The sequence below is a fragment of the Balaenoptera ricei genome, chromosome 11 (genome assembly GCF_028023285.1).
Source record: "Balaenoptera ricei isolate mBalRic1 chromosome 11, mBalRic1.hap2, whole genome shotgun sequence".
Lineage (NCBI taxonomy): Eukaryota > Metazoa > Chordata > Mammalia > Artiodactyla > Balaenopteridae > Balaenoptera > Balaenoptera ricei.
The window spans coordinates 35,987,595-36,008,995 of NC_082649.1; the positions used below are offsets into that span (position 1 = coordinate 35,987,595).

Below are 21,401 nucleotides of genomic sequence, written 5' to 3' on the forward strand. Positions count from 1 at the left end.
GCTCTTTTTACCAGTGGTGTGATCCCGGGGAAGGTTACTTCCCCTGTCAGAACTCAGTTTCCCCATCTGTGATGGGCTTGTTATATAAGAGCCACAGAGCAGCCACGTGGTGGATATCGTTATTCAGATATCCACCATCTGCAAGGGCCAAGTGCAGGCAGCCCAGCCCTACAGAAAGTGTGACTTCCTTGCTGCAAACCCCTGAGCTCCTTTGCCCCACAGTGGCTTCCAAAGGTCTGGAAGGTGGGCGGGGGGCAAAGGGCCATGCTGGCCCCCGTATAGCATCCTATATGAACCCCTGCAGGTCCTGCATCCTCAGTGACCCCTGCATGGAGTACTTGCGTTGAAACTGGACACAGAGCCTTGAACGGTGTTTCTTAACAAGGGGTGAGCATCGGAATCACAGGGGAACCTACCATCAAATCCTAACTCAGAACGTCTGGGGTAGGGCCCAGCAGTCTCTGTGCTTTTACAAGCGCCTTAGGTGATTCTCAGGTGCACCCCCAGTAGAAAGCCAGTGAACGAAAGAAACAAGATTCTGCACATTTCAGACATTTACTTACTGTAAGAGAGTTTTGGGGGGGGGGGTGTGTGTATGTGGGGGGGGGGGGAAAGCGGAGGTGGGAAGAGAAGTTATAGTGATCTTTCCAGTGCCCCTGAAATCATGCCAGGTATAAGGGGACCCACAGGAGGCTGGCCTTCCCAGCAAGCACCCCTTTGTTCTTGTGCTGCTGGTTCCAAACACCTGACACATCAGAGGTGGGGTCAGCCTGGGACTGTGCGTGCCCTGCTGGAAGTTTCAGTTACTATTTGACTGCTCAGGGCTTCCTCCATGTGTGACATTCAGATCTACAGCCGCTGGAGTGAAGCCCTTCTTTTTCGCTTCTGTATTGTGTGGGAGCCGGCTGCCCATACACACTCACAGTGTGACCTCATGGGCCACTCGGGGCTGTGACCTTCTGTGCTCCCGTCCCAGCCAGAGTCCTGTGCTTGAAAGGAGGACTCCTTGTGCCTCCTGTCAGGTGACTGGAGGTTCTGTCCCTGGCCACAGTCCCAGTGGGCACGGAGACCTGCAAAGCGCAACTGCCCTTTACTTACTCCCTTTTCCTCTGTTCCTGCTCAGCCGCTTTGTCTGGTTCCCTTTGAGTTCCCAGCCCCTCTTTCTCTTGAGAGACGGCTGATAAGCCAAGCCTCAGGAAGCAGCAGAAGCAGCCAGGGCTGTCTCCTGGTGAGGTTACAATGCATTTCACTCAGCAAACATCACTTTGGCAAGAGGCCCCTTTGGTTGTCATGGCAACATGGGTAGCTTGTGTCTTGGGGGTATGCTGTGCCCTCATTCTGGCTGCCCAAGTTCCCTTGCCCCAGCTTTCTTTCCCGGATCCTTTCACCACCCTGGCGCCACCTCACATTAACTATCCTTCAGTTTGGAGCAGCTTTGTCTTGACCAGCAAAACAACTACTTGGCTTTGCTATCAAAGGAATAGATCACACCATTCCTCTCCTCAACGCCCTCCAGCCTCTCAGCTCTCTCAAAGCCAATGTCCTTTCCAGGCCCTCAAGGTCCTACCTGATCTGGCCTCAGTTTCCTCACTGGCCCAGCCTTCACCCCAGAGCAGGGTCTTCACTGCATCTCTCAGGGGGTTCCTTGGTATGGGGTCAAAAAGTGTTAAGAGGACAAAGGAGAGCCACAGCTTTTCTTTTTTAACAGACTCGGAGATACAGGTGTCCATTTCTGAAACCATTAGGGAAGGAAATATTCTATTTCAAGTCCTACCATTATCAGTTTGGTGTTGAGATACTTTCTTCAGTTTATCAGGTCTGACATTTCCCAGAGAGGACAAGGGCCAGTGAGCACGGGCTGCATTGAGGGCACCCTGGACGTGGACTCTGAACAAACAAAGCACTGGGGAGATACAAAGAGCAGAGGGACCAGCCCCTGCCCTCGAGGGGCTTCCGGTGCCTAGGCCTGGGGGACCGTGGGTGGCGAGGACAGGCAGTTTGGCTCATTAGGGCCACTAAGATGCACCAGCATGGGGGACAGCGTAGTCTTCGGCTGGGAAGTCTATGGTATCTATGAGTGAGACACTTGCTCAGCCAGTTCACAAGTGACAGGTGATACTTGACACAAGGGACAGAGAGTAACAGGTGCCTGGCAGATAAAGAACAGAATCCTGATCCGCTTAGCGTATTTATCAATGAGTTAGATAACGACATAAAAGCAGCCAGAAGGGAAAGAATAAGGCATGCCAGCATAAGGACCTCTCAGCAGGCTAAACCCCCAATAAATGGGAAATATTGCATTTGTGATAGAAAGGATAATCACACTGAAGTAGAATGCGTTTTGACAACCACTCATAAATATAGGAACGTGTGTAAACTGACCGCAAGCTTAATAGAAGACAGTGACAAACTGACATGGCCATGACAGTGACGAAGCTGCTGAAAAACAAAAACAGTGCTAGGGGACTGCCTGGTATAAACATCTAGCACTTTGGAACCAGAAAAATTGGGTTCAAATCCCAGCCCTACCACTTAATAGCTCTGTGACCTTGAGTTATTCACCAACCTCTCCGAGCCTCAGAATCTAACTGAAACGAGATGGTAATGCCTTTCCTGCTGAGTTATTTTGAGAATTAACAATAAGGTGAGTAGACCACCTAGCCCAGCATCTAGTAGAACTTGGCAGAACCTGTAATATAGAAGGCCCTCAGTAAATGGTCATTGTTAGTAATTCACCTCCTATAGAAATATAGATCGTAAATTTTTCAAGGCTAGGAGAACTCTTCTCTACCCTGCCCCTCTCGGGCCTATCTGGAGTATGATGTCCAGATTCAGGCTCTGTACTTCAGATGGATTAGAAAGTCACCTTGCTACTGAGCCCTTAGGTGAGAGAATTAGGCAGAGTCAGCCCGGGAATAAAGCTCCAGGCACATGTGGTATTTTGTTGTTGTTGCTGTTGCTGTTAAAGTATTTAAAGAACCATCAGATTAAGAAGGAGAACATACTGTGCTGCTCCAGAGCTCCAAAGGAGAGGTGAAAAGAAGTTAGTGAGGCAGGTCTCAGCTCCAATTAAGAGGAAACAGAGCTGCCCGCAACGAGGTATGCTCGGTGTAAAGCACTGAGCCCCACCCCCGGCAGTATGGGGGGGTGGGGGGGAAAGCAGATGACCATCCTCAGAAATGTTATCGAAGGTATTTCTGAATCGAGAGCCTTGCAACCAAACAAACCTGGATTTGGATCCAGGCTCCTCAAGTTAGCCACGCGGCCTTGGGCAGGTTAACCTCTTTGAACCTCCATGCCCTTATCTGTAAAATGGGAGCAATAGGGCTTCCCTGATGGCGCAGTGGTTAAGAATCCGCCTGCCAATGCAGGGGACATGGGTTCGAGCCCTGGTCCGGGAAGATCCCACATGCCACGGAGCAACTAAGCCCGTGCGCCACAACTACTGATCCTGTGCTCTAGAGCCCACGAGCCACAACTACTGAGCCCGAGCACCAAAACTACTGAAGCCTGCGTGCCTAGAGCACATGCTCCGCAACAAAATAAGCCACCGCAATGAGAAGCCTGCACACCACAACAAAGAGTAGCCCCCGCTCGCCGCAACTAGAGAAAGCCCGCGCACAGCAAAGAAGACCCGACGCAGCCAATACATACATACATACATACATATATACATAAATAAATAACATTTATAAAAAATAAAATAAAATAAAATAAAATGGGAGCAATAATACCTCCAATGAGTACCAGAAGGATTAAGTCTGATCATGTCCAGAAAGCACCTAGCGTGTGATAGAGTCTCCCCTCCAAAGAGTAAAAAGTGGGGCTGCATAACTCCTAAGATGCCTTCTGAGGCTGAGAAATGCAATACAACCACCGAGAGCCTCCTGGGAAGGTAGACGGACCCCCACCCACCAGGCTAGGAAAGGATGGGCTCCAGACAAGCACACAAGCAACCAGAGCAGGCAACCCGGCAACCAGCGGTGGCGGCTGGCGTGTCTGGGGACACAGCCCTCACCTAGGACTTGCCAGGGCCCTGTGGGCAGGGCGTCTGAGCATGGTTCCCAGCCCTGGGCGCACATTGGGTTAATCGGGCTTAGAACCACTGCTTCAGAGGGAAGTCAAAAACGGGAGACATGATTTGAGGCTGGAGAATTCGGCACCTCAGCTGATGCAAAGTAAGATGTGAGCCGTTTTAGTGATGCCTTCTTGGTTTATGAAGGGCTCAGTATCAGAGGAGGGGGAAATGCTGTTTTGCATCTTCCCTGGGGACTCGAGAGGAAATGAGTGAACTCCATGGTAAAAGGATTGGTAGGATATAAGGAGGGATTCCCTTCCAGTGACAGATGTTGGACAGTGGGAGGGACAGGGGATGGAGCTTAATCATGGAGCCCTCCTCTGGGGCTCTCAGCTGATTGGAGCTTGCCACCCAGAGGAGGCGGGTAAAGCAAGCGCCCATCCAAAGGCCCCAGAAGGACTCACAGGGTCCCCCTTCTCCTGGGACGCACGATGACTGTGTCGTCCGCTCTAAACGTCACACTCTCCCTTGACCTTTCTTCCTCGCTGGAGGGAACCATCAGCCTCTCCCTTCTCCAGGTATCTCAGAAAACACAGCCGTGCCCTCGACGCCAGACCTGCTGGAAGAGAAGCTGCGATCCCAACTGGAGGAAGAAAAGAGAAGGTGCCCTTTCTTTTCGCCACGCACACCCTGACCCCAGCCCCTTGGGGCCACCTGGAGCTGTGGGGCAGGGCAGGGTGGCCACGCCCGTCCCAGGCCTGCAGCTACTCTGGAAGCAGGTCCTAAAATAGCTGGAGGAGGTGCCACCTTTCAGCAGGCAGTCGTGAGATGCAGGAAGCCGAGGCAGGGTGAGGCTGGAGTGGGGACCAGAAGGCCCAGCCAGGCTCCAGCGCTGGGATCCCCATCGGGCAGGGAGAGCAGCCTCCGCAGCCCCAGCCCAGGCTGCAGCCCAGGAAGCGACGAGTCTTGTCTGCTGCTGCCCTCTAGGGGAGCCCAGAAGTATGACCATGGAGGACCTCTTTCCCCTGACTTCTCTCCTGAGGCTCCTTATCTGCAAGGTGTCCAGAGAATAATCAGACCCTCCTGCGGCTATTTAGGGCCCCAGAATGATTTAACCTGCAGAGCGAGGGACCTCAAGCATAAACAGACATCTGGTCATTACTGATACAAGCTTCTCAGTTCATTCATTCATTTAGGCATTCAACAGATGTTGGCTATCTCCTCTGCCATGCAGACGTTTGGGGGAAACCAAACAAGAAACCATCCTTGCTCTCGAGGTGGCGATGGTGCCACTGTAACACACACCACCCACCCCTGGGCTGGCTCGGCATGTACCCTGAGCGCACCCTGTCACACTGCCCCCACCCCCAGATGGCCTGGGTTCAAACCCTGGCTCCTCTGTTTATTAGCTCGGTGCTATAGAGCAAGTTCCTTAACCTCTCCATGCCTCAGGTTCCAAATCTGTAAAGGGGAGATGATGACAATAGCGCCTTCCTCATAGGGTTGTGAAGAGGATTAAGTGAGTTTATAGACGGCAAGGGCCTAGAGCAATGCCTGCCCTTCAGTGCCCCGTAATGGTACTTATCCTTCTTGGAGGGGGGTTAGTCATCTCACACACAGAGCCCCACGGCCCGCCGGACAGAAATACCTGGCTCTGGGCTCACATGCTGGCGCCATACTCTGGCCTGGGTGGGCAACTGTAAGGTCCCAGCCCCAGGCACCAAGGCTGCATGGCCAGGCTTCTGAGGCTCAGGCCCTGCCGCCGCCGGTCTCTTTAGAGCCCTCCCTCCCTGCCAAAACTCCTGACTTTCAAGACTCCTCTCTGATTCCACCGCAGGTATAAAGCAATGTTCACGCACCTGAAGGCGCTGAAAGTGGAGATTGAGCACTTGCAGCTACTCATGGACAAAGCCAAGGTGAAGCTGCAGAAAGAGTTTGAAGCCTGGTGGGCAGAGGAGGCCACCAGCCTGCAGGTACTGGCAGCCATGCCCCTCACTGCCCCAGAGCCCGCCCTGCTGCTGGGGCCTGAGGAACGTCAGGGCAGCCAAGGAGGGGCCAGACCCCCAGCCCCATGGTGGGGGGGAGCAGAGGAAAAAGAATGGGGGCTTACACCCACAGTGCACGTGCTCTCAGCCCCTACCTCCTGAAGCGAGGGCTCGTTTTAGTAACAAGAAACGTGAGTGGTCAGGGGCTCACTGTTTCCTTGCTAGTGCCTGACGCATAGAAATGTAGGCGGTGGGAGGTGCAGCTCCCCAGGCCGATGGATTGCCACCATTGCTTCCTGAGATGTAGGGACAACACTGATTGTTCTTTTTTAATTTATTTTTATTTATTTATTTTTGGCTGCACTGGGTCTTCGTTGTTGTGTGCGGGCCTTCTCTAGTTGTGGCGAGCAGGGGTTGCTCAGCAGTTGTGGCGCAGGGGCTTAGCTGCTCCGCAGCATGTGGGATCTTCCCGGGCCAGGGCTCGAACCCGTGTTCCCTGCATTGGCAGGCAGACTCCCAACCAATGCGCCACCAGGGAAGTCCCCTGATTGTTCTTTATTACAGCCATGTATATGTATGTATGTGTGTGTATATATATATATATATATGGTATAAATTTTAGAAAATACAGAAAAACACAAGGTAAAATCACCATAATCCCACCACTTAAGGATAACCGATATTTATATGTTGGATTATATTATTTTATATTTTTATGCATATACATCCATATGCTTTTATAAAAATAGAATCATATTAGTCTTCAAGTATCACAAACGGCTTTTGTTTTTACTTAGTTGTCCAGCATGCCACCTCTTCCATGGCGTGATTCCATGACGTCATTCCAGTGCTGTCACTGTTCAAGCATATGGATTTATTCTAATATATTTAATCTCCTATTTTTTAATGTTTAGGTTGTTTGGGGGTCGTTTCACTAGAAAAGTATTTGAAGATACATGTTTGCATATTTCCTAGACAAATTCCTAGAAGTTCTCTATAATATTATGAAGGCTAAAATAACCTGTTAAGAAATGTTAGTACACACCCCCAGTTCCAACTGTCCTCATGTGACCCCTCAGCTGTGTATAATAAGAGAGATGACATACACATAATCCTACCACTTGTGTGGCTGGCAGAACCCTTAGAGATTCTCTAACAGGCTGATGTGTCATTTTAAGGACAAGAAACTGAGAGCCAGAGAAGATAGTGTCCCAAGGACACAACCGAGCAGTAACCCATACGTTACCGAGTGGCCTCGTGACCAGACAATGGAGAAACATATTTGGATAAAATTAAATACACAAGATGACAAATAAAACCAATAAGATGGAAATACAGTGATCACACTATTTTAGCAGCAAAGTTATGGTATAGTAATATGTATACCATTTTACAGATGCATTAATTAATAAGATCTGGGGGGCTCAATATTTACCACGGTTTCAAAGTAGTGATGAACACAATATTTCAAGATTTCTGCAACAACTGTAATGTGATCTGAAAATATCTGTAATTTCTACTGGTGACGGAGTCACTGGTACCACCCGTTCTGCTGTGGTTTGTTGTCTACATTTAATCGTCAAAAGAAATGTTAAATTTCAGGTAGAAGTTAGGAAGAGTAAAGATGTCATTGGTTCCCAGTCACGTTCACAGTGTCCCTGCTCTCCAGTTAAGAAGCCTCCCTCGTGAGGTCATCAGTGGGTGAGACCGTCAGCCACTGCCGGTGCCCATGGGCATCCGGCCACTGGACAGTCATGGGGGTTATCCCATCATCCCGTGTGACCCAGGAAGAGTCCAGTCGAGGCTGATGGATTCAGACCGTTTATTACTCGCGTCAACAGTGAAAGCCAGGGTAGCCAAGGTGTCAGCTCCCTGTGCCCTCCACCCCACAGGATGTCATTGAAACAGAAGGGACCAGGTGACCACAGCAGGGATGATGGGGCACCCTGTAGCTGAGGAGCCAATTCCGTGCAGCCACTAAGCCATTTTATAGCCGGCGGATGTACCCTGAGTGGGGCAGGCAAAAAGCCTTAACCCTCATTAGAACATAGGAGGTGATGAGAAACTGCCTCATGACGTCCTCTGAGCGAGATGGGGAGGCAAGTGGGAAATGGCCTGGCAGCAGCTGCTCACAAACCTCCCGTGCTCTCGTGTTCTGGGAGAAGCGCGGGGCATTCTGCTAAGACTCATCAGCTGGGGTTTAATCGCTGTTCAGGAGACCTGTGTGGAGACACGCAAGGTTTCCAGGACCCTGCTGGAGCTGCCCCCACATGCATGATGCATGACGAATGCATCGCTCCTGACTCTGCCCGCATATCTTTGGGACGAGGGAAAGCAAAGCCAGAAAGGACTTCTGGAGAACTGTCAGATCACATTTTAAACACTTTTTCTTAACTTTAAAAAGTAATACAGGCTCAATTTGGAGAACTTTAGAAAACACAGAAAAGCACAAAGAATACATCAAACATTACCCATTATCCTGCCATCCAAAGAGAATGTTTTGATGCCCATCATTAAGGTCATGACTACATCTAGATTTATTTTTTTCCCACACATGTACCTACCAACTTTTCTAGCTGGCTTTTTCCCTTTAAGAAATAACATCATGTAAAGCAATTATACTTCAATAAAGATGTTTAAAAAAATTAAAAAATAAATAAATAAATAAAATAAATAAATAACATCAGACATTTTCCCCATGTCATTAGATTCATGCTTACACTGTGAAACTTTCTCTTGGACCAACAGGTAAACTCCCCAGCAGTGAATTCATTGAATCACATGAAACCCTTTCCCCAGACGCCAGAATCCCAGCACGAAAGGTCCCAGCTTCTCTCTAACAAAAGGTAAGGGGAGAACCCTGCGACAGGGTTGGGATGCCCAGAAAAGATGCCCTACCTCTCCTCAACCCAGTCTTGATGCTCTAAGTGTAGGCTGCATGATCCGGGAAGATGAGTGACTTTCACTGTTAAGTTAGTTGAAAATAGGCCAGTGCCTCGCAAGCTTTATTGGAGTACCGCGCCCCCTCCCCCCACCGGCCCTTTCCCTCCAGCTCTGACAGCCAGTGGACCTACTGCCCCAGTGACAAGAGAAGCAGTTTAACCAAACTGTGCAAGCCCTGGTCCTGCCACTGGGTAGGAAGAAGTGGTTGGCAGTAGTGGGAGGGGAGAGGGAGGGGGGAACTGTGGAGGGGATGTTGGGTAAGGCAGAGGGGAGTCGGCCTGCCAGGACCCAGGGACCTCTGGTTAGTGACTCTGTCCTAGCACGGACTCAGGAGAGACGTGGGCAGCCTCCCGTGAGGACGCCCAGAGCCAGTGTCCCTGAGTGATGGCATGAGCCAGCACAGATTCTGCTTCCCACACACACACCTTCTGAAGGCAGGTTCCTTCTCCTGCCACCCACGTTATTGTCTCTTTCCAACCACACAGCGCGGGCGGTAGAGCCAATGACACCTGCCTCATCCACCCTCCATCCCTGAGACAGGCCCGCTGTCCGCACGGCAGAGACCAGGCCAGCATGAGTGGGGCCTCGGCCTCGACTGCCAAGGAACGCTCCTTGCCTGGGTCTCAGCAGAAGCTGAGTTCTCATGTTGGAAATGTGAAATAGAGCTTGGCAATGACCTCTGTGGTCTTCTTTTCAAAAACCCATAACCCTGGTTGAGTCATGAGGAAAATGTCAGACAAGTCCCAGTCGAGGGGCATTCTACAAAATACCTGACCAGTACTCCTCAAAACTGTCAAGGGCAAGAAAATTCTGAGAAACTGTCACAGACAAGAGGAGCCTAAGGAGATATGATGGCCAAATGTAATGTGCTATCCTGGATGGGAACTAGATCAGAAAAACTAAGAAAATCCAAATAACGAACAGACGGCAGTTAATAATAATGTATCACTATTGGTTCCTTAGTTGTGACAAATGTACCACACTCATATAAGATTATATAATGAGGGAAACTGGGTATGGGGTATACAGGAACTCTCTGTACTATCTTTGCAACTTTTCTCTAAATCTGAAACTATTCTTAAAACAAAACAAAACAGCCAACCAGAGAGCTGTCCACCACCTGGCTGACATTTTCCCTGGACCTCTTCACATCCCCCGACCTGGACCTCAGGGCCAGCACTTCGGCTTGTATTCTGGCTTTAGGAGACATCTCCTATGTGAGCCCCTAAGACCCAGGTTAACAGCCGGCAAGGTGTGTTCTGTTTGGCTACGCTGGTGTTTTAAAAGGCAGTGTAGGTCCACAAAAGAAAAAATTGATAAGTTTGACTATATTAATATGGAAAATGCTGCTCTGTGAAAGACACTGTTGAGAGAATGAAAATATAAACCACAGACTGGGAGAAAATATTTGAAAAACATACATAAATGGGCAAAAGGTCTGAACAGCCACCTGACCAAAGAAGATATACAGGTGGCAAATAAGTGTATGACAGGACGCTCCATATCATATGTCATTGCGGAAATACAAGTTAAAGCAACAATGAGACACCATTCCACACCTATGGGAATGGCTAAAATAAAATAAAACTGATACCACCAAATGCTGGTGAGGATGTGGAGCAACAGGAACTCTCATTCACTGCTGGTGGGAATGCAACATGGTACAGCCTCTTGGGAAAACAGTTTGGTGGTTTCTTACTCAACTAAACATACCCTTACCATACGATTCATCAATCATGCTCCTTTGTGTTTACCGAAATGAGTTGAAAACTTACATCCACGCTTACATACGGTTGTTTATAGCTTTATTCGTAATTGCCTAAAACTGGAAGCAACCAAGATGTCCTTCAAAAGGTGAATGGAAAAACGAAACAAACAGTACCTCCATATTTAATGATAAAAAGAAATGAGCTATTGAGCCGTGAAAATACGTAGAGGAAACTTAAATGCATATCACTAAGTGATGAAGCCAGTCTGAAAAGGCTACATACTGTATGATTCCAGCTACAACATTCTGGAAAGGGCAAAACTATGCACACAGGTAGAAAGATCAGTGGTTGCCGGGAGAGAGGGCAGGGGTGGAAAGGATGAATAGGGAGAACACAGGGGATTTTTAAGGCAGTGAAACTATGCTGTAGGATACTGTAATGATGGATATACAATAGTAAGCATTTGTCAAAATCCATAGAATCGTACAACAGAAAGAGTGAACCCCGACGTAAGCTGGGGACATCAGTTAATAATAATGGTTCATCAGTTGTAACAAGCGTACACCACTAATGCAAGATGTTAGTAACAGGGGAAAATACAAGCCGGGAGAGAGAGGATACATGAGAATTCTCTGTACTATTTGCTTAATATTCTGTAAACCTAAAACTTTTGTAAAAAAATAGTCCATTCATTTTTTAAAAAAAATTAAAGGCAGTGTAAGTAGGCAGCTGCACTTCTCCGTGGCAATACAGAGCTTGGCATTAATGTCCCACACGGGCCCTCTCTGTGCCTTCCCTTGGGTACCTGCTCATCTCTGGGATACTTGAGTTTCCAACCCCTAATACCTTCCTGCTGCCCCACTCTGGGCCCCCTCCCTGACACCCCAGGACTCCACAGAGCATGTTTGGAAAACACTAGTCCAGCCAGCGCAGAGCTTCCCCCAGTCATTGCTCTGGCTCCGATCCGAGCCTCTCGAGTGTCCGCCACACGAGAATAAGCCCTCCTCCCCAGTGTGAGGCTTCTCAGAACCCCTGACTGTTTCTCCAGCTTCTTTTCTGACCTCTTCCAAGCTCCTACTGGTAGGAGTATCCTGCCCAGCAAATAGGAAGCTCCAGCTCTAATTTTTCTTTTGCTTCAAGACAATGAAGTGTGTGTGCGTGTGTGTGCGTGTGTGTGTGAGTGTGTGTGTGTTGGGAAAGGCCCGGTGAAACTACTTCAGGGCTATAAGGTAGACATAGACCGTGCCTGCCAAGTGAAGCACAGAACCTTGAATTTCAAAGGCGCGTATCAGGTTACCTACAGGAGCTTCTCCCAAAATCATGCTCCCTGAGCTCTACCCCCAGCGCTTTTGATGATGCTGGAAGGAGGGTCTTTGGGGAGTGGACTCTCAGGCAGGCTCGGGGCGCTGTTCAGGCTCTGTCATCTGTGGTGGCAGCCGGTGCTCTGGTGGGATCTCTAACCTTCGGCAGAGATAACCAAGGGTCCTGAAAAGTGTCTGTTAAGACACCTCGGCTATGAGCGGTCGGCACCCCTAAATTCCTTCCCACAGAGTAGTTCAGATAACATTCATTGTGGGCGGAAAGGTTACAGTGGACAGGTGAGAGGAAAAGGGTCCTGCTAGAGACTGGCAAGGGCAAGGTCTCGGGCTCCCCCTCTGATGAAGAAGTCACCTGCCACTGCTTTAAAAAACTGGCAGAGAAGAGCTCACAGAGCTCTACCAGGGGTGAGGCAGGGAGGAGACCCTGTCCCCAGTCATCGTGGCTTCGCAGACATTCTCTGTGAACAGCCAACTGTGGAGGATTAGTTGTTGGCGTCCTTAAATTCTCCAAGGAGACTTCTCCAAGGCTCTCCTCTCTTACGGTAATCACATCTCCTGTCATTTACCGAGGGCTCTAAGGGCCAGGCATTGAACACGTGTGTGACGTATGTGCTATCATTGCACCCATTTTACAGATGGGAACACTCTGGCTCCGAGAGATCAATTAACTTGCTAGGGTCACCCAGCTAATAAGAGGTGAGACCAGGATTGGAACCCAGGCCTGTCAGCATCTGGCCACCCCTCTCCCATCACTCCTCACATCAGTTTCCTTTAACCTTAATGACCATGACCGTCCTTTAGGGACACGTGCGTATCCTGTTGTTTAGTAGAAGGTGACATTTTCCCACTCATATTCTGCACTATTTCGTACAAATGTGTTTTCCTCATATTCTTCCAAGTGCCAGGTCCTCCTGCTTGGGGTCCCCACTCTTTCCATGTGTCCACGATCTGATTTTCCCAAGAGACCAAGATTTTCAAAGAGCAAAATTATGGCTCCTTAGAAGGCCAACCTCTAACTGGAAAACCAGAGCTCCCTTGGATTGGGAACTCCAATCCAAGGATGGGATGATTGGCCCCATCATTTCAGTCGAGAAACCCTGAAATCAGTCCCATTTCACTAATGAGAAAACTGAGGCCCAGGAAGGGAACATCATGCTCTGAACTCTGTGGTTAACAGTGGGACGAGCTTCAGCTTCAGCCTGAACTCCAGGCTCCATGTTGAGCCACGGTTTTCCTTCCTTCCTTCCCCCACGGCCCCACATGCTCCCCTGCCTCCCCTCTCTCCCCCTCTCTCCTCCTCACTCCTTCACTCCCATCTTCCCCTCCCTTTCCCCCACTTTCTTGCTCTGCCTAACCCTTCCCACCCTACATTCTTTTTCCCCCTTTTCTCATCCTCCTCCCGATGCTTCTCCCCCCTCCTCCCATGCTCCCTCTCGGCCAAGGCCACTCTCTATTATTTGTCCATTTGTCCATCCCTCGGCCAGCTTCTCTGAGAGAGTGTCCACCCTGGCATGGGTCTAAGAACTGGCCACCGGGCAGGCCTCCTAGGATCTCCTCAGGAAACACCTTTAGAATCCTCCCCCAGCATCTACCTTGTCTGAGAGGCAGGGCCTATCGTGGCCTGGCCTTCCTGGATCTTCCTTAGGTATCCCAAGTTAAGGTGATCCCCGGATGTGCTTGCCAAGACATCCTTAACCTTGAAGTTCAGAACCTTGGATCTCAAAGGTGCCCATCAGCTCACCATGGGTTACCTGCAAGGAGTCCCCTCAGTTTAGACTTTCACAAAGGGTCCTCTTCTGGGTGCTGGCCCTCGGGCAAGCCAGCTCCCCCTTTGGGATCCCCTCGTCTCATCTGTAAGATGCGTCGAGGTCCCTCTGACACTAATCTTCCACGAGCAGGCGAGTGTCCCGGGGCCACTGAAGAGCTGCTGGAACAGGAGGGTGAGAGTCCAGCTGCCTGTCTCCCCTGAGCTCCAGAGAGGCTGCTGCTGATGGACCCACTGCAGCCCGGGGGCTGGTCCTCTGCTCCTCGGGTTCTGACGGAAACCGATTGCATCACTTCCCCAGGGATGCTCTGGGCCTGTGGGCTGATCACACTAAATTCACAACACTCTGATGGGCAACCATCATTAGGAGGCCTAATTACTATTAATATTACTTAGTAATCCTTGCGAAGGAAGAGATGATTAATTCTGATGGCAGGTGTGCGCTCTCTCCAGAAGGAATGTCAGCGTGAGAAGTGAATTCACCATCAAAGGCTCGTGGGTCAGGAGAGAGGACAAAAGTCATTTGTGGTATGACCCTGAGGGTTCAGAGGCCGAGCTATGGCATGCAGGGATGTTCCTGCAGCCTCGGGGCTGGAGGAGCCCCAAGCCTTCACACTGCGCCATCCTCCTGCGGGAGCTGCTCAAGGCAACGGGATGGGCAGCTGGGCCTCTGCAGAGGGTGCTGGATGCCCCCCTCTGCCCTGTCACCTCCATCTCTGCCCTCTTCCACCCATTCCCAACCCTCAACAGTCAGCACCTGTGAGCACTCCCTGGACTCTTAGAAAAGGCTCGGCTGGGAAACCATTGAGTCCATGAGCCATTGGTGTGCCAGTGGCTTGATCTTGCAAGACTTGCTGCAGCTTCCAAACTGACCATGAGCTGGTGTCATTGCAGCACCTGTGGGATGGGAAGCCCTTTCTCCTTCCCTAGTTGAGGGCTGCACCAGGAACCATTCGGAAGGAGCCCTAGGAACTTGCCTCTGTTCTCCAAAGAAAGGCATGCAGAGCCTGCCACCTTGTGGCTGCCTCTGGTCCTACAGTGGCCCTCATCAGACAGCACAGATGCTCAGCTCACCCGAAGACTCAGTGCAGAGTCTCTGGGATGCTGGGAAATAGACATCTGAGGGGGAAAAAAAAAAAAAAATCCCAGGCTCTGATTTCCTTTCCCATTTGTAGGACCCACAGTCCTGAGCCGGTGGAGGCAGGCCCAGGGTAAGATGCCCTGCCCTGGCTGAGACAGGAGAGGGCAGAAGACAGGAGCTGGAGAGGAAGCAGTGCCCACGGCTGGGACAGTAGGTTATTGGGCCTGTGGAGAGCCTGGGGCTGCTGACGCGTGCTGAGCAAAGCCAGAGCACCTGTCTCTAACCCTGCCTGTCAGTCACCCCCAGAGTCCCCATCTGTGAAATGAGGGTTCTGGCCAGGTGACTTCGGAGGCCTCTTTCTGCTCCGATATTGTGTCTAGGCAGGACATTGCAAAGCAAGGGAGGGGATCCCGTCATGTCACTGACATCCCAGAATAGCTTGCCTCTCCACCTCCCAAGGGGTGCTGTTGGGTTCCATTGTTTCCCAACTGAGAATCCAAGGCAAGGAGCGCACATCAGTTAAATGGGCAAAACTGCATCTGCATTGAGCTGTTGGGTCTAACTCCTCACTCAGGGAGCACAGAGCCGGTCAGCCAGGGCCACCCAGGGTCAGTCCATGTGGCCAGGAATAAGCCATGTGTCTCCAGCATGTGTTTCCTCAGAATGCCAGAGCTGAGTCCGGTTAATAAAGCACAAGTTCTGAAGCCTCACAGAGCTGTGATTAGATCCAGATACTGCCACTAACCACTGGGCAACTTTTAGAATTTCTTTAACCTCTCTAAGCCTCAGCTTTCTCATCTATATAACAGGGATGGTGAGGCTATTGAGAGGATTAAATGGTGTGATGTTTGCAGAGCACCCTCCCAGGACCTGGTGTGCAGATAGTGTCTATAAATGACAGTTGTGATCATTGTTGTTTTTGTTCCACAACCACGGCTGGTACATGCAATGCTCTAACAATGAAAGTTAGTGTATAAACCATCTTTTATAGACTGAATGTGTCCCCCAAATTCATATGTTGAACTCTAATCCCCAATGTGAGGGTATTAAGAGATGGGGCCTTTGGGACATAATTTGGTCATGAGGGTGGGGCCCTTGAGAATGGAAATAGTGACCTTATAAAAAGAGGCCAGAGTCCTAGCTCACCCTACCATGTGAGAACACAGCAAGAAGTCGGCAGTCTGCAACCCAGAAGAAGGCTCTCACCAGAACACAACCATGCTAGCACCCTGATCTCAGACTTGCAGCCTCCAGAACTGAATTTCCATTGTTTATAAGCCACTCAGCCTACAGTATTTTGTTATAGCAGCCCAAAGAGACTCAGTCAGAAATTAGTACCAGAAGCGGGGTGTTACTATAACAGATACTTAAAAATGTAGAAGCAGTTTTGGAACCAGGTAATGGGTAGAGGCTGTCAGAGTTTTGAAGCACGTGCTAGAAGATGCTGAGGTTGTCATGAATGGACTTTTAAAAGCAGTTCTGGTGAGCGCTCAGAAAGGAAAGAGGAGAGCTGTAGAGAAATCTGCTATCTTCTTAGAGAATACGGAAATAATCACGTAGAGAATGTTGGTAGAAATATAGATGGTAAAGGCCATTCTGGTGAGGTCTCAGACAGAAATGAGGAACATGTTATTGGACAGTGAAGAAAAGGTGATCTTGTTATAAAGTGGCAAAGAACTTGGCTGAATTGTGTTCATGTTCTAGCGTTTTGTGGAAAGAAGAACTTGCAAGAGATAAAATTGGACATTTAGCTGAGGAGATTTCTAAGCAAAGTGTTGAGGGAGAGGCTTGGCTCCTCCTGACTGCTTATAGCAAAATACAAGAAGAGAGGAAAGATTTGAAGATGGAATTATTAAGCAAAAAGGAACTAGAACTTAAAGATTTGGAAAATTGTCAGCCTATCCATACAGCAAAAAATGAGAAAACATCTTCAGAAGAGAACGCTAGGAGATTAGTGTGGGTATGAATCCCAGACTTCATCAGCCTCCCCAGCAGGAAAACTGCCAGACTGAACTGAAGCAGAAGGAGATGGGAGGAGGAAAGGAAGGCTGGTGGACTTCTTGGACCTCACAGGACAGGACCATAGAGCTATTCTGTTGTGAATGGGCACTATCCTTCAAGACAAGGGAAGAATGACCCCAAAGGCAATTCAGAGATCATCACAGCTGCCTCCTCCATTTCAAAAGGGGGGACCATAGCCTTGCTTTCAACAATCCAGACAGCCTCTGCCCAAAGCTGTGGGGGTGGGGCCGATCAGCAGAACTATGAGGGCACGACCCCTGCCCAGCAGAGCCCAGCAGCAACTCCACCCATGGGTCCAGAAGACAGGATCTTCACCCCAGTGGGTCCAGAGGGTAGAGCGTCAAGCCAAAGAGGATTGTTCTCAAGCCCTAGGATCTCATGGAGTTTGCATTGCTAGGTTTTGGACTTGCTTGGGACCTGTCACTCCCTCCTTCTTTCCTGTTTCTCCCTTTTGGAATGGAAATGTCTATCCTATGCTTGTCCCATCATTGCATTTTGGAAGCACATAACTTGTCTGGTTTTACAGGTCCACAGCTGGCAAGGCATTTTTGCCTTAGGATGAAGCATACCTTGAGTGTCACCCATATCTGATTTAGATGATATTTCAATGGATGAGATTTTGGACTTTAGAGTTGATGCTGGCATAAGTCGGGGGCTGGTGGAATGGAATGAATGTATTTTACATGAGAAGGACTTGAATGGGGGGAGGGGCAGGGGCAGAATGTTATAAACTGAATGTGTCCTCCAAAAATTCATATGTTGAAGTCTAACCTCCAAAGTGATAGTCTTTGGAGGTGGGCCTTTAGGTCATGAGGGTGGGGCCCTCATGAATGGGATTAGTGCCCTGATGAGAAGAGGCCAGAGACCTAGCTCACTCTCTTTCTACCATGTGAGAACACAAAGAGAAGTCAGCAGTCTTGACCATGCTGACACCCTGATCTCAGACTTCCAGCCTCCAGAGAGAAATAAATTCCTGTTGTTTAAGCCACCCAGTCTATGGTATTCTGGTATAGCAGCTTGAACTGACTAATCATCATCCACAACAGAGGATTCTTGGCTTCTGCCATAGTCAGCTTGGGCTGCCGTAGCAGAATGCCATAGACTAAGCAGCTTAAACAACAGGGACTTATTTATTTCTCACAGTTCTGGAGACTGGAAAGTCCCAGATCAAGGTCCACAGGATCCGCTTCTGGTAAGAACCCTCTCCCTAGTTTGCAAACAGCTGCCTCCTCTCTGTGCCCTCACCTGGTGGAGAGATGGCTCTGATCTCTCCTCCTCTTCTTATAAGGGCATCGATCCTATAATGGGGGCTCCACCCTCATGACCTCATCCAAACTAATTACCTTCCCAAGGCCCCACCTCCAGATACCATCACACTGGGGATTCGATGTCAACATATGAACTTTGGGGAGACAAACTTTCAGTCCATACAGCTCCTAGATATAAACTCTAAATTTCTCTTCTGTAAACCTCCTCCCATACCTTTTTCTTTCATCGACTTGTCTCTTGCAGTGATGTGTATGCCAGGAAAATCCTGCCCTCGCCTGGCCCCCTCCTGCACAGCCAGGAGCAGAGCAGCCCCAGCACCCTACTGGAGGACAGGTCTGTGGTCTTCCCTCTCTGACACCTGTGACAGCCGCTGCCGTGGGTGCAGCAGGCTGAAATCACCAATCTGCTTCCCTCACAACCCAAGGAGCCCCTTGTGGGGTGGCCTCACAGACAGAGCCCAGGGCAGGCCTCCGCCCTGGTACCCCAGGAATTCCCTGGGATCTCTCACAGATGCCAACTCCCAGAGCCAAGGAATTTTCCCCAGGGTCGCTGGGGCCCCATGCAGGCAGAGCTGCTTCATGTATCCTTGTAAATGATGTACCTGGAGCTATTCAAGGAAAAGGAGCCAGCCCAGGGGCAGTTCCACGTGGCCCACCAGCCCTGTGCAGAGTCCCCAGGCAGGGAAGGGCATGGAGTTGAGAAGCCTGGCCTCAGGCTTGTGAGCCATTCACTCCAGGATGAACAAAGCCGACGAGGCCTCTCCCCAGCACGTGTCTCCATGCCCTCTGACTAGAATACCTGCATGCCCTTCTTCCCGTGGCAGGCAGGCCGTCCAAGGGTGAATTCCACCCACCATCCCTCCCAACCCTGGACAGAACACACAGTTGCAGAGCTGTCCCAGGCTCCCTGCCGCAACTCTGCTTTAGCACTTCTAGCTGACTTGCAGCTGGAACGCCAAAAATTACATGTGATAACGAACAACCCTTTGTTATTTATAATCCTTGCTGCCTTCTAAGAGAGTGGATACTGTCACCTGCTGTGTGGAGTGACAGGTGTGAGGATGGACGCTTGGCAGAGCCAGGAGAGTACCTTGCTTTGAATTTTCTCAAGGGGGATTTTATGTATAGGAGGTGGATGGAAAAAGAGGAGGGAGAAGTTGACATGCATCCCTCCCTTTTTAAGGGGATTTCACTTCTTACAAATCTCATTGGCCAGAACCTGGTCACCTGACCACACATAGCTGCAAAGAAGGCTGAGAAATGCAGTTTTTTAATGTGGCAACTTCCTGGGCTAAATATTATGGTTCTGTTTTTAAGGAGAGAAGGGAGAAGACTTATCTCTGTCTCAGGAGCAACTAGCTAAGCCATGGTAGGGGACGGGGATGCAGTGGGGACACGTCCTAGAGGATACGACATCTAAGTTGGGTGCTGAAGGAATCTGGCCCCGGGTAGAATGGGCTTGGTTTGGGTAAGTTAGGGGTGGGGGGGTGTGGGTGCAGGGAGAGGAAGGTGGGGTGAGGGGATGGAGAAGGTGCTGAGAGAAAGCGTGTGCAGCTGTGTAAGAGTCTGAGGGGAGAGCAGCCCAGAGGAAGAGGAGACAGCAAGGCAAAGGGCCTGAGGCCAGAAGAAACTTGGTGTAACAGAGTAGCAGGATGGCCGGAGCACAGTGAATGGGCCCACATCACACAGAGACGGAGTTTGAATTTCATTCCAAGAGTGATGAGAAGCCACTAAGGGTTTGAGCCAAAGGACTGGGGGACACGTGCCTCGTCTGGGTGCAGAAGGATTGCTGTGGGGGCTGCAGAGAAGGAGGGGGGCGAGGAGGCAGGAGCCCGCAGCCCCTGGGTGAGATCCAGTCAGTGAACGCGGGCAAGCACTATGGAAAGGTGAGCGCTGGGGCCAAACATAAGGCGTAGTAAAGTGTGACCTGTGCTTGTCCCCAGGATCCCAGAGAGGCCAGTGTCGTCGGTCCCGCTCACGGGGGACAGCCGGACAGACTCCGACATCCTGGCGTTCATCAAGGCCAGACAGAGCATCCTGCAGAGGACAGGTCAGTGCACCTTCCCTGGCGGCTCCTCCAGGGCCATGGTCAAGGGGCGGTGAAGGTGGGGAGGCTAGAGCAACAATGAGCCGAGGAAGCTGGAAGCTTCCCGAATGTTCCCAAAGCCTCGGGCCTGGCCTTGCAGTCACTTCACGTGTGCCTGCCTTGGCCTCCTCCTGGAGAAAGCCCCAGAAGGCAGCATCGGACACACCGAGACAGGCCAAGGGGGTGGCTGGCCCAGGTGCCCCTGCCCTGCTTGGCAAAGCTGCTCTCCCTCCTCCAGATCTTCAGCTCCTCTTGTTGCCTGTCCCCAGAGCCCACTCCCCTCTGCCCAGCCCTCTCCAAACAGGAAGGGCTGAGTGATGGTTTGGTACCTTGTTTAACCCCTGGCTCAAAATTTCACTCTCCATTTGGAGCGTGGTCCTTGCCAGCGAGTTGGAGATGTAAACACCACTTGAAAGCCCAGGCCTGAGGACATGGTAACAGTTACAGAAGAAATATGTGGTGTGTCAGAAACAGGAAGAGAAAGAGAAGGCCCTTCCTGGCCTCCATCACTGACCTCTCCCCTTCGTCTTGGCACCTACCCAGCCACCGTGGACAGGCCTTCTCTTCTCCTTCCTTCTCCCTGGAGACCCACAGGGACTAGACTCCATCCGGGGCCCCCTACCCCAGCCCTGCTTTTAGTCTTAGCCTCAGCCCAGCACTGTAATCCAAAGGCTACTAGTCAGGCTTGGCATTGCTTTCACCTGGCAGCAAGGCACCCTGATGGGTGAGACAGCCGACCTGGACCCTATGATGTCCGACACCTGCCCCGAGAGGCCTACACGCAGCTTCACCGCCAGCTCCCTGCAGTTTAGATAGTAGGAGGTTTGCATATGGACAGAGCACCCCAAGGAAAGGGTGGCCTTTGTCATACCGTCCTCCCCCTCGCTGGGATGCCAGCCTGCTGACTGTTCTGTCTTCACCACTAGCATCAGCAGCATCAGCACCATTGTCAAGTCTTTTCTGAGACCTGGGACCCGCCGGCTCTGCCACCAACCTGCCGTGACGCCTTGACCACATACCTTGCCTTCTCTCATCCTCAGGTTCCTTGTCTAAAAAAGAAAATTGAATTCAGATTCAGTGCTCTCCAAGGCTCCATCTCTCCCCCAAATACTCTAATGATGTGTATCAGACACAGAACAATACTGAACAGCCAATCAGTGAATGAACACTGCATTTATTAGGCACCATCTGTATGTCAGGCCCTG

At 50.4% G+C, this 21,401-nt stretch overlaps 1 protein-coding gene across 1 annotated transcript in view; it reads left to right on the forward strand.

Annotated features, from left to right (window-relative positions):
- KIF6 (kinesin family member 6) overlaps positions 1-21,401 on the forward strand; it is a 397,162-nt gene that overhangs the window by 371,576 nt on the left and 4,185 nt on the right. The window contains exons 17-22 of the mRNA XM_059937468.1: positions 4,597-4,681; positions 5,856-5,991; positions 8,752-8,849; positions 17,986-18,023; positions 18,342-18,444; positions 20,054-20,160. Of these exons, the coding sequence (XP_059793451.1) occupies positions 4,597-4,681; positions 5,856-5,991; positions 8,752-8,849; positions 17,986-18,023; positions 18,342-18,444; positions 20,054-20,160 (567 nt within the window). The remainder of the gene's footprint in view (positions 1-4,596; positions 4,682-5,855; positions 5,992-8,751; positions 8,850-17,985; positions 18,024-18,341; positions 18,445-20,053; positions 20,161-21,401) is intronic.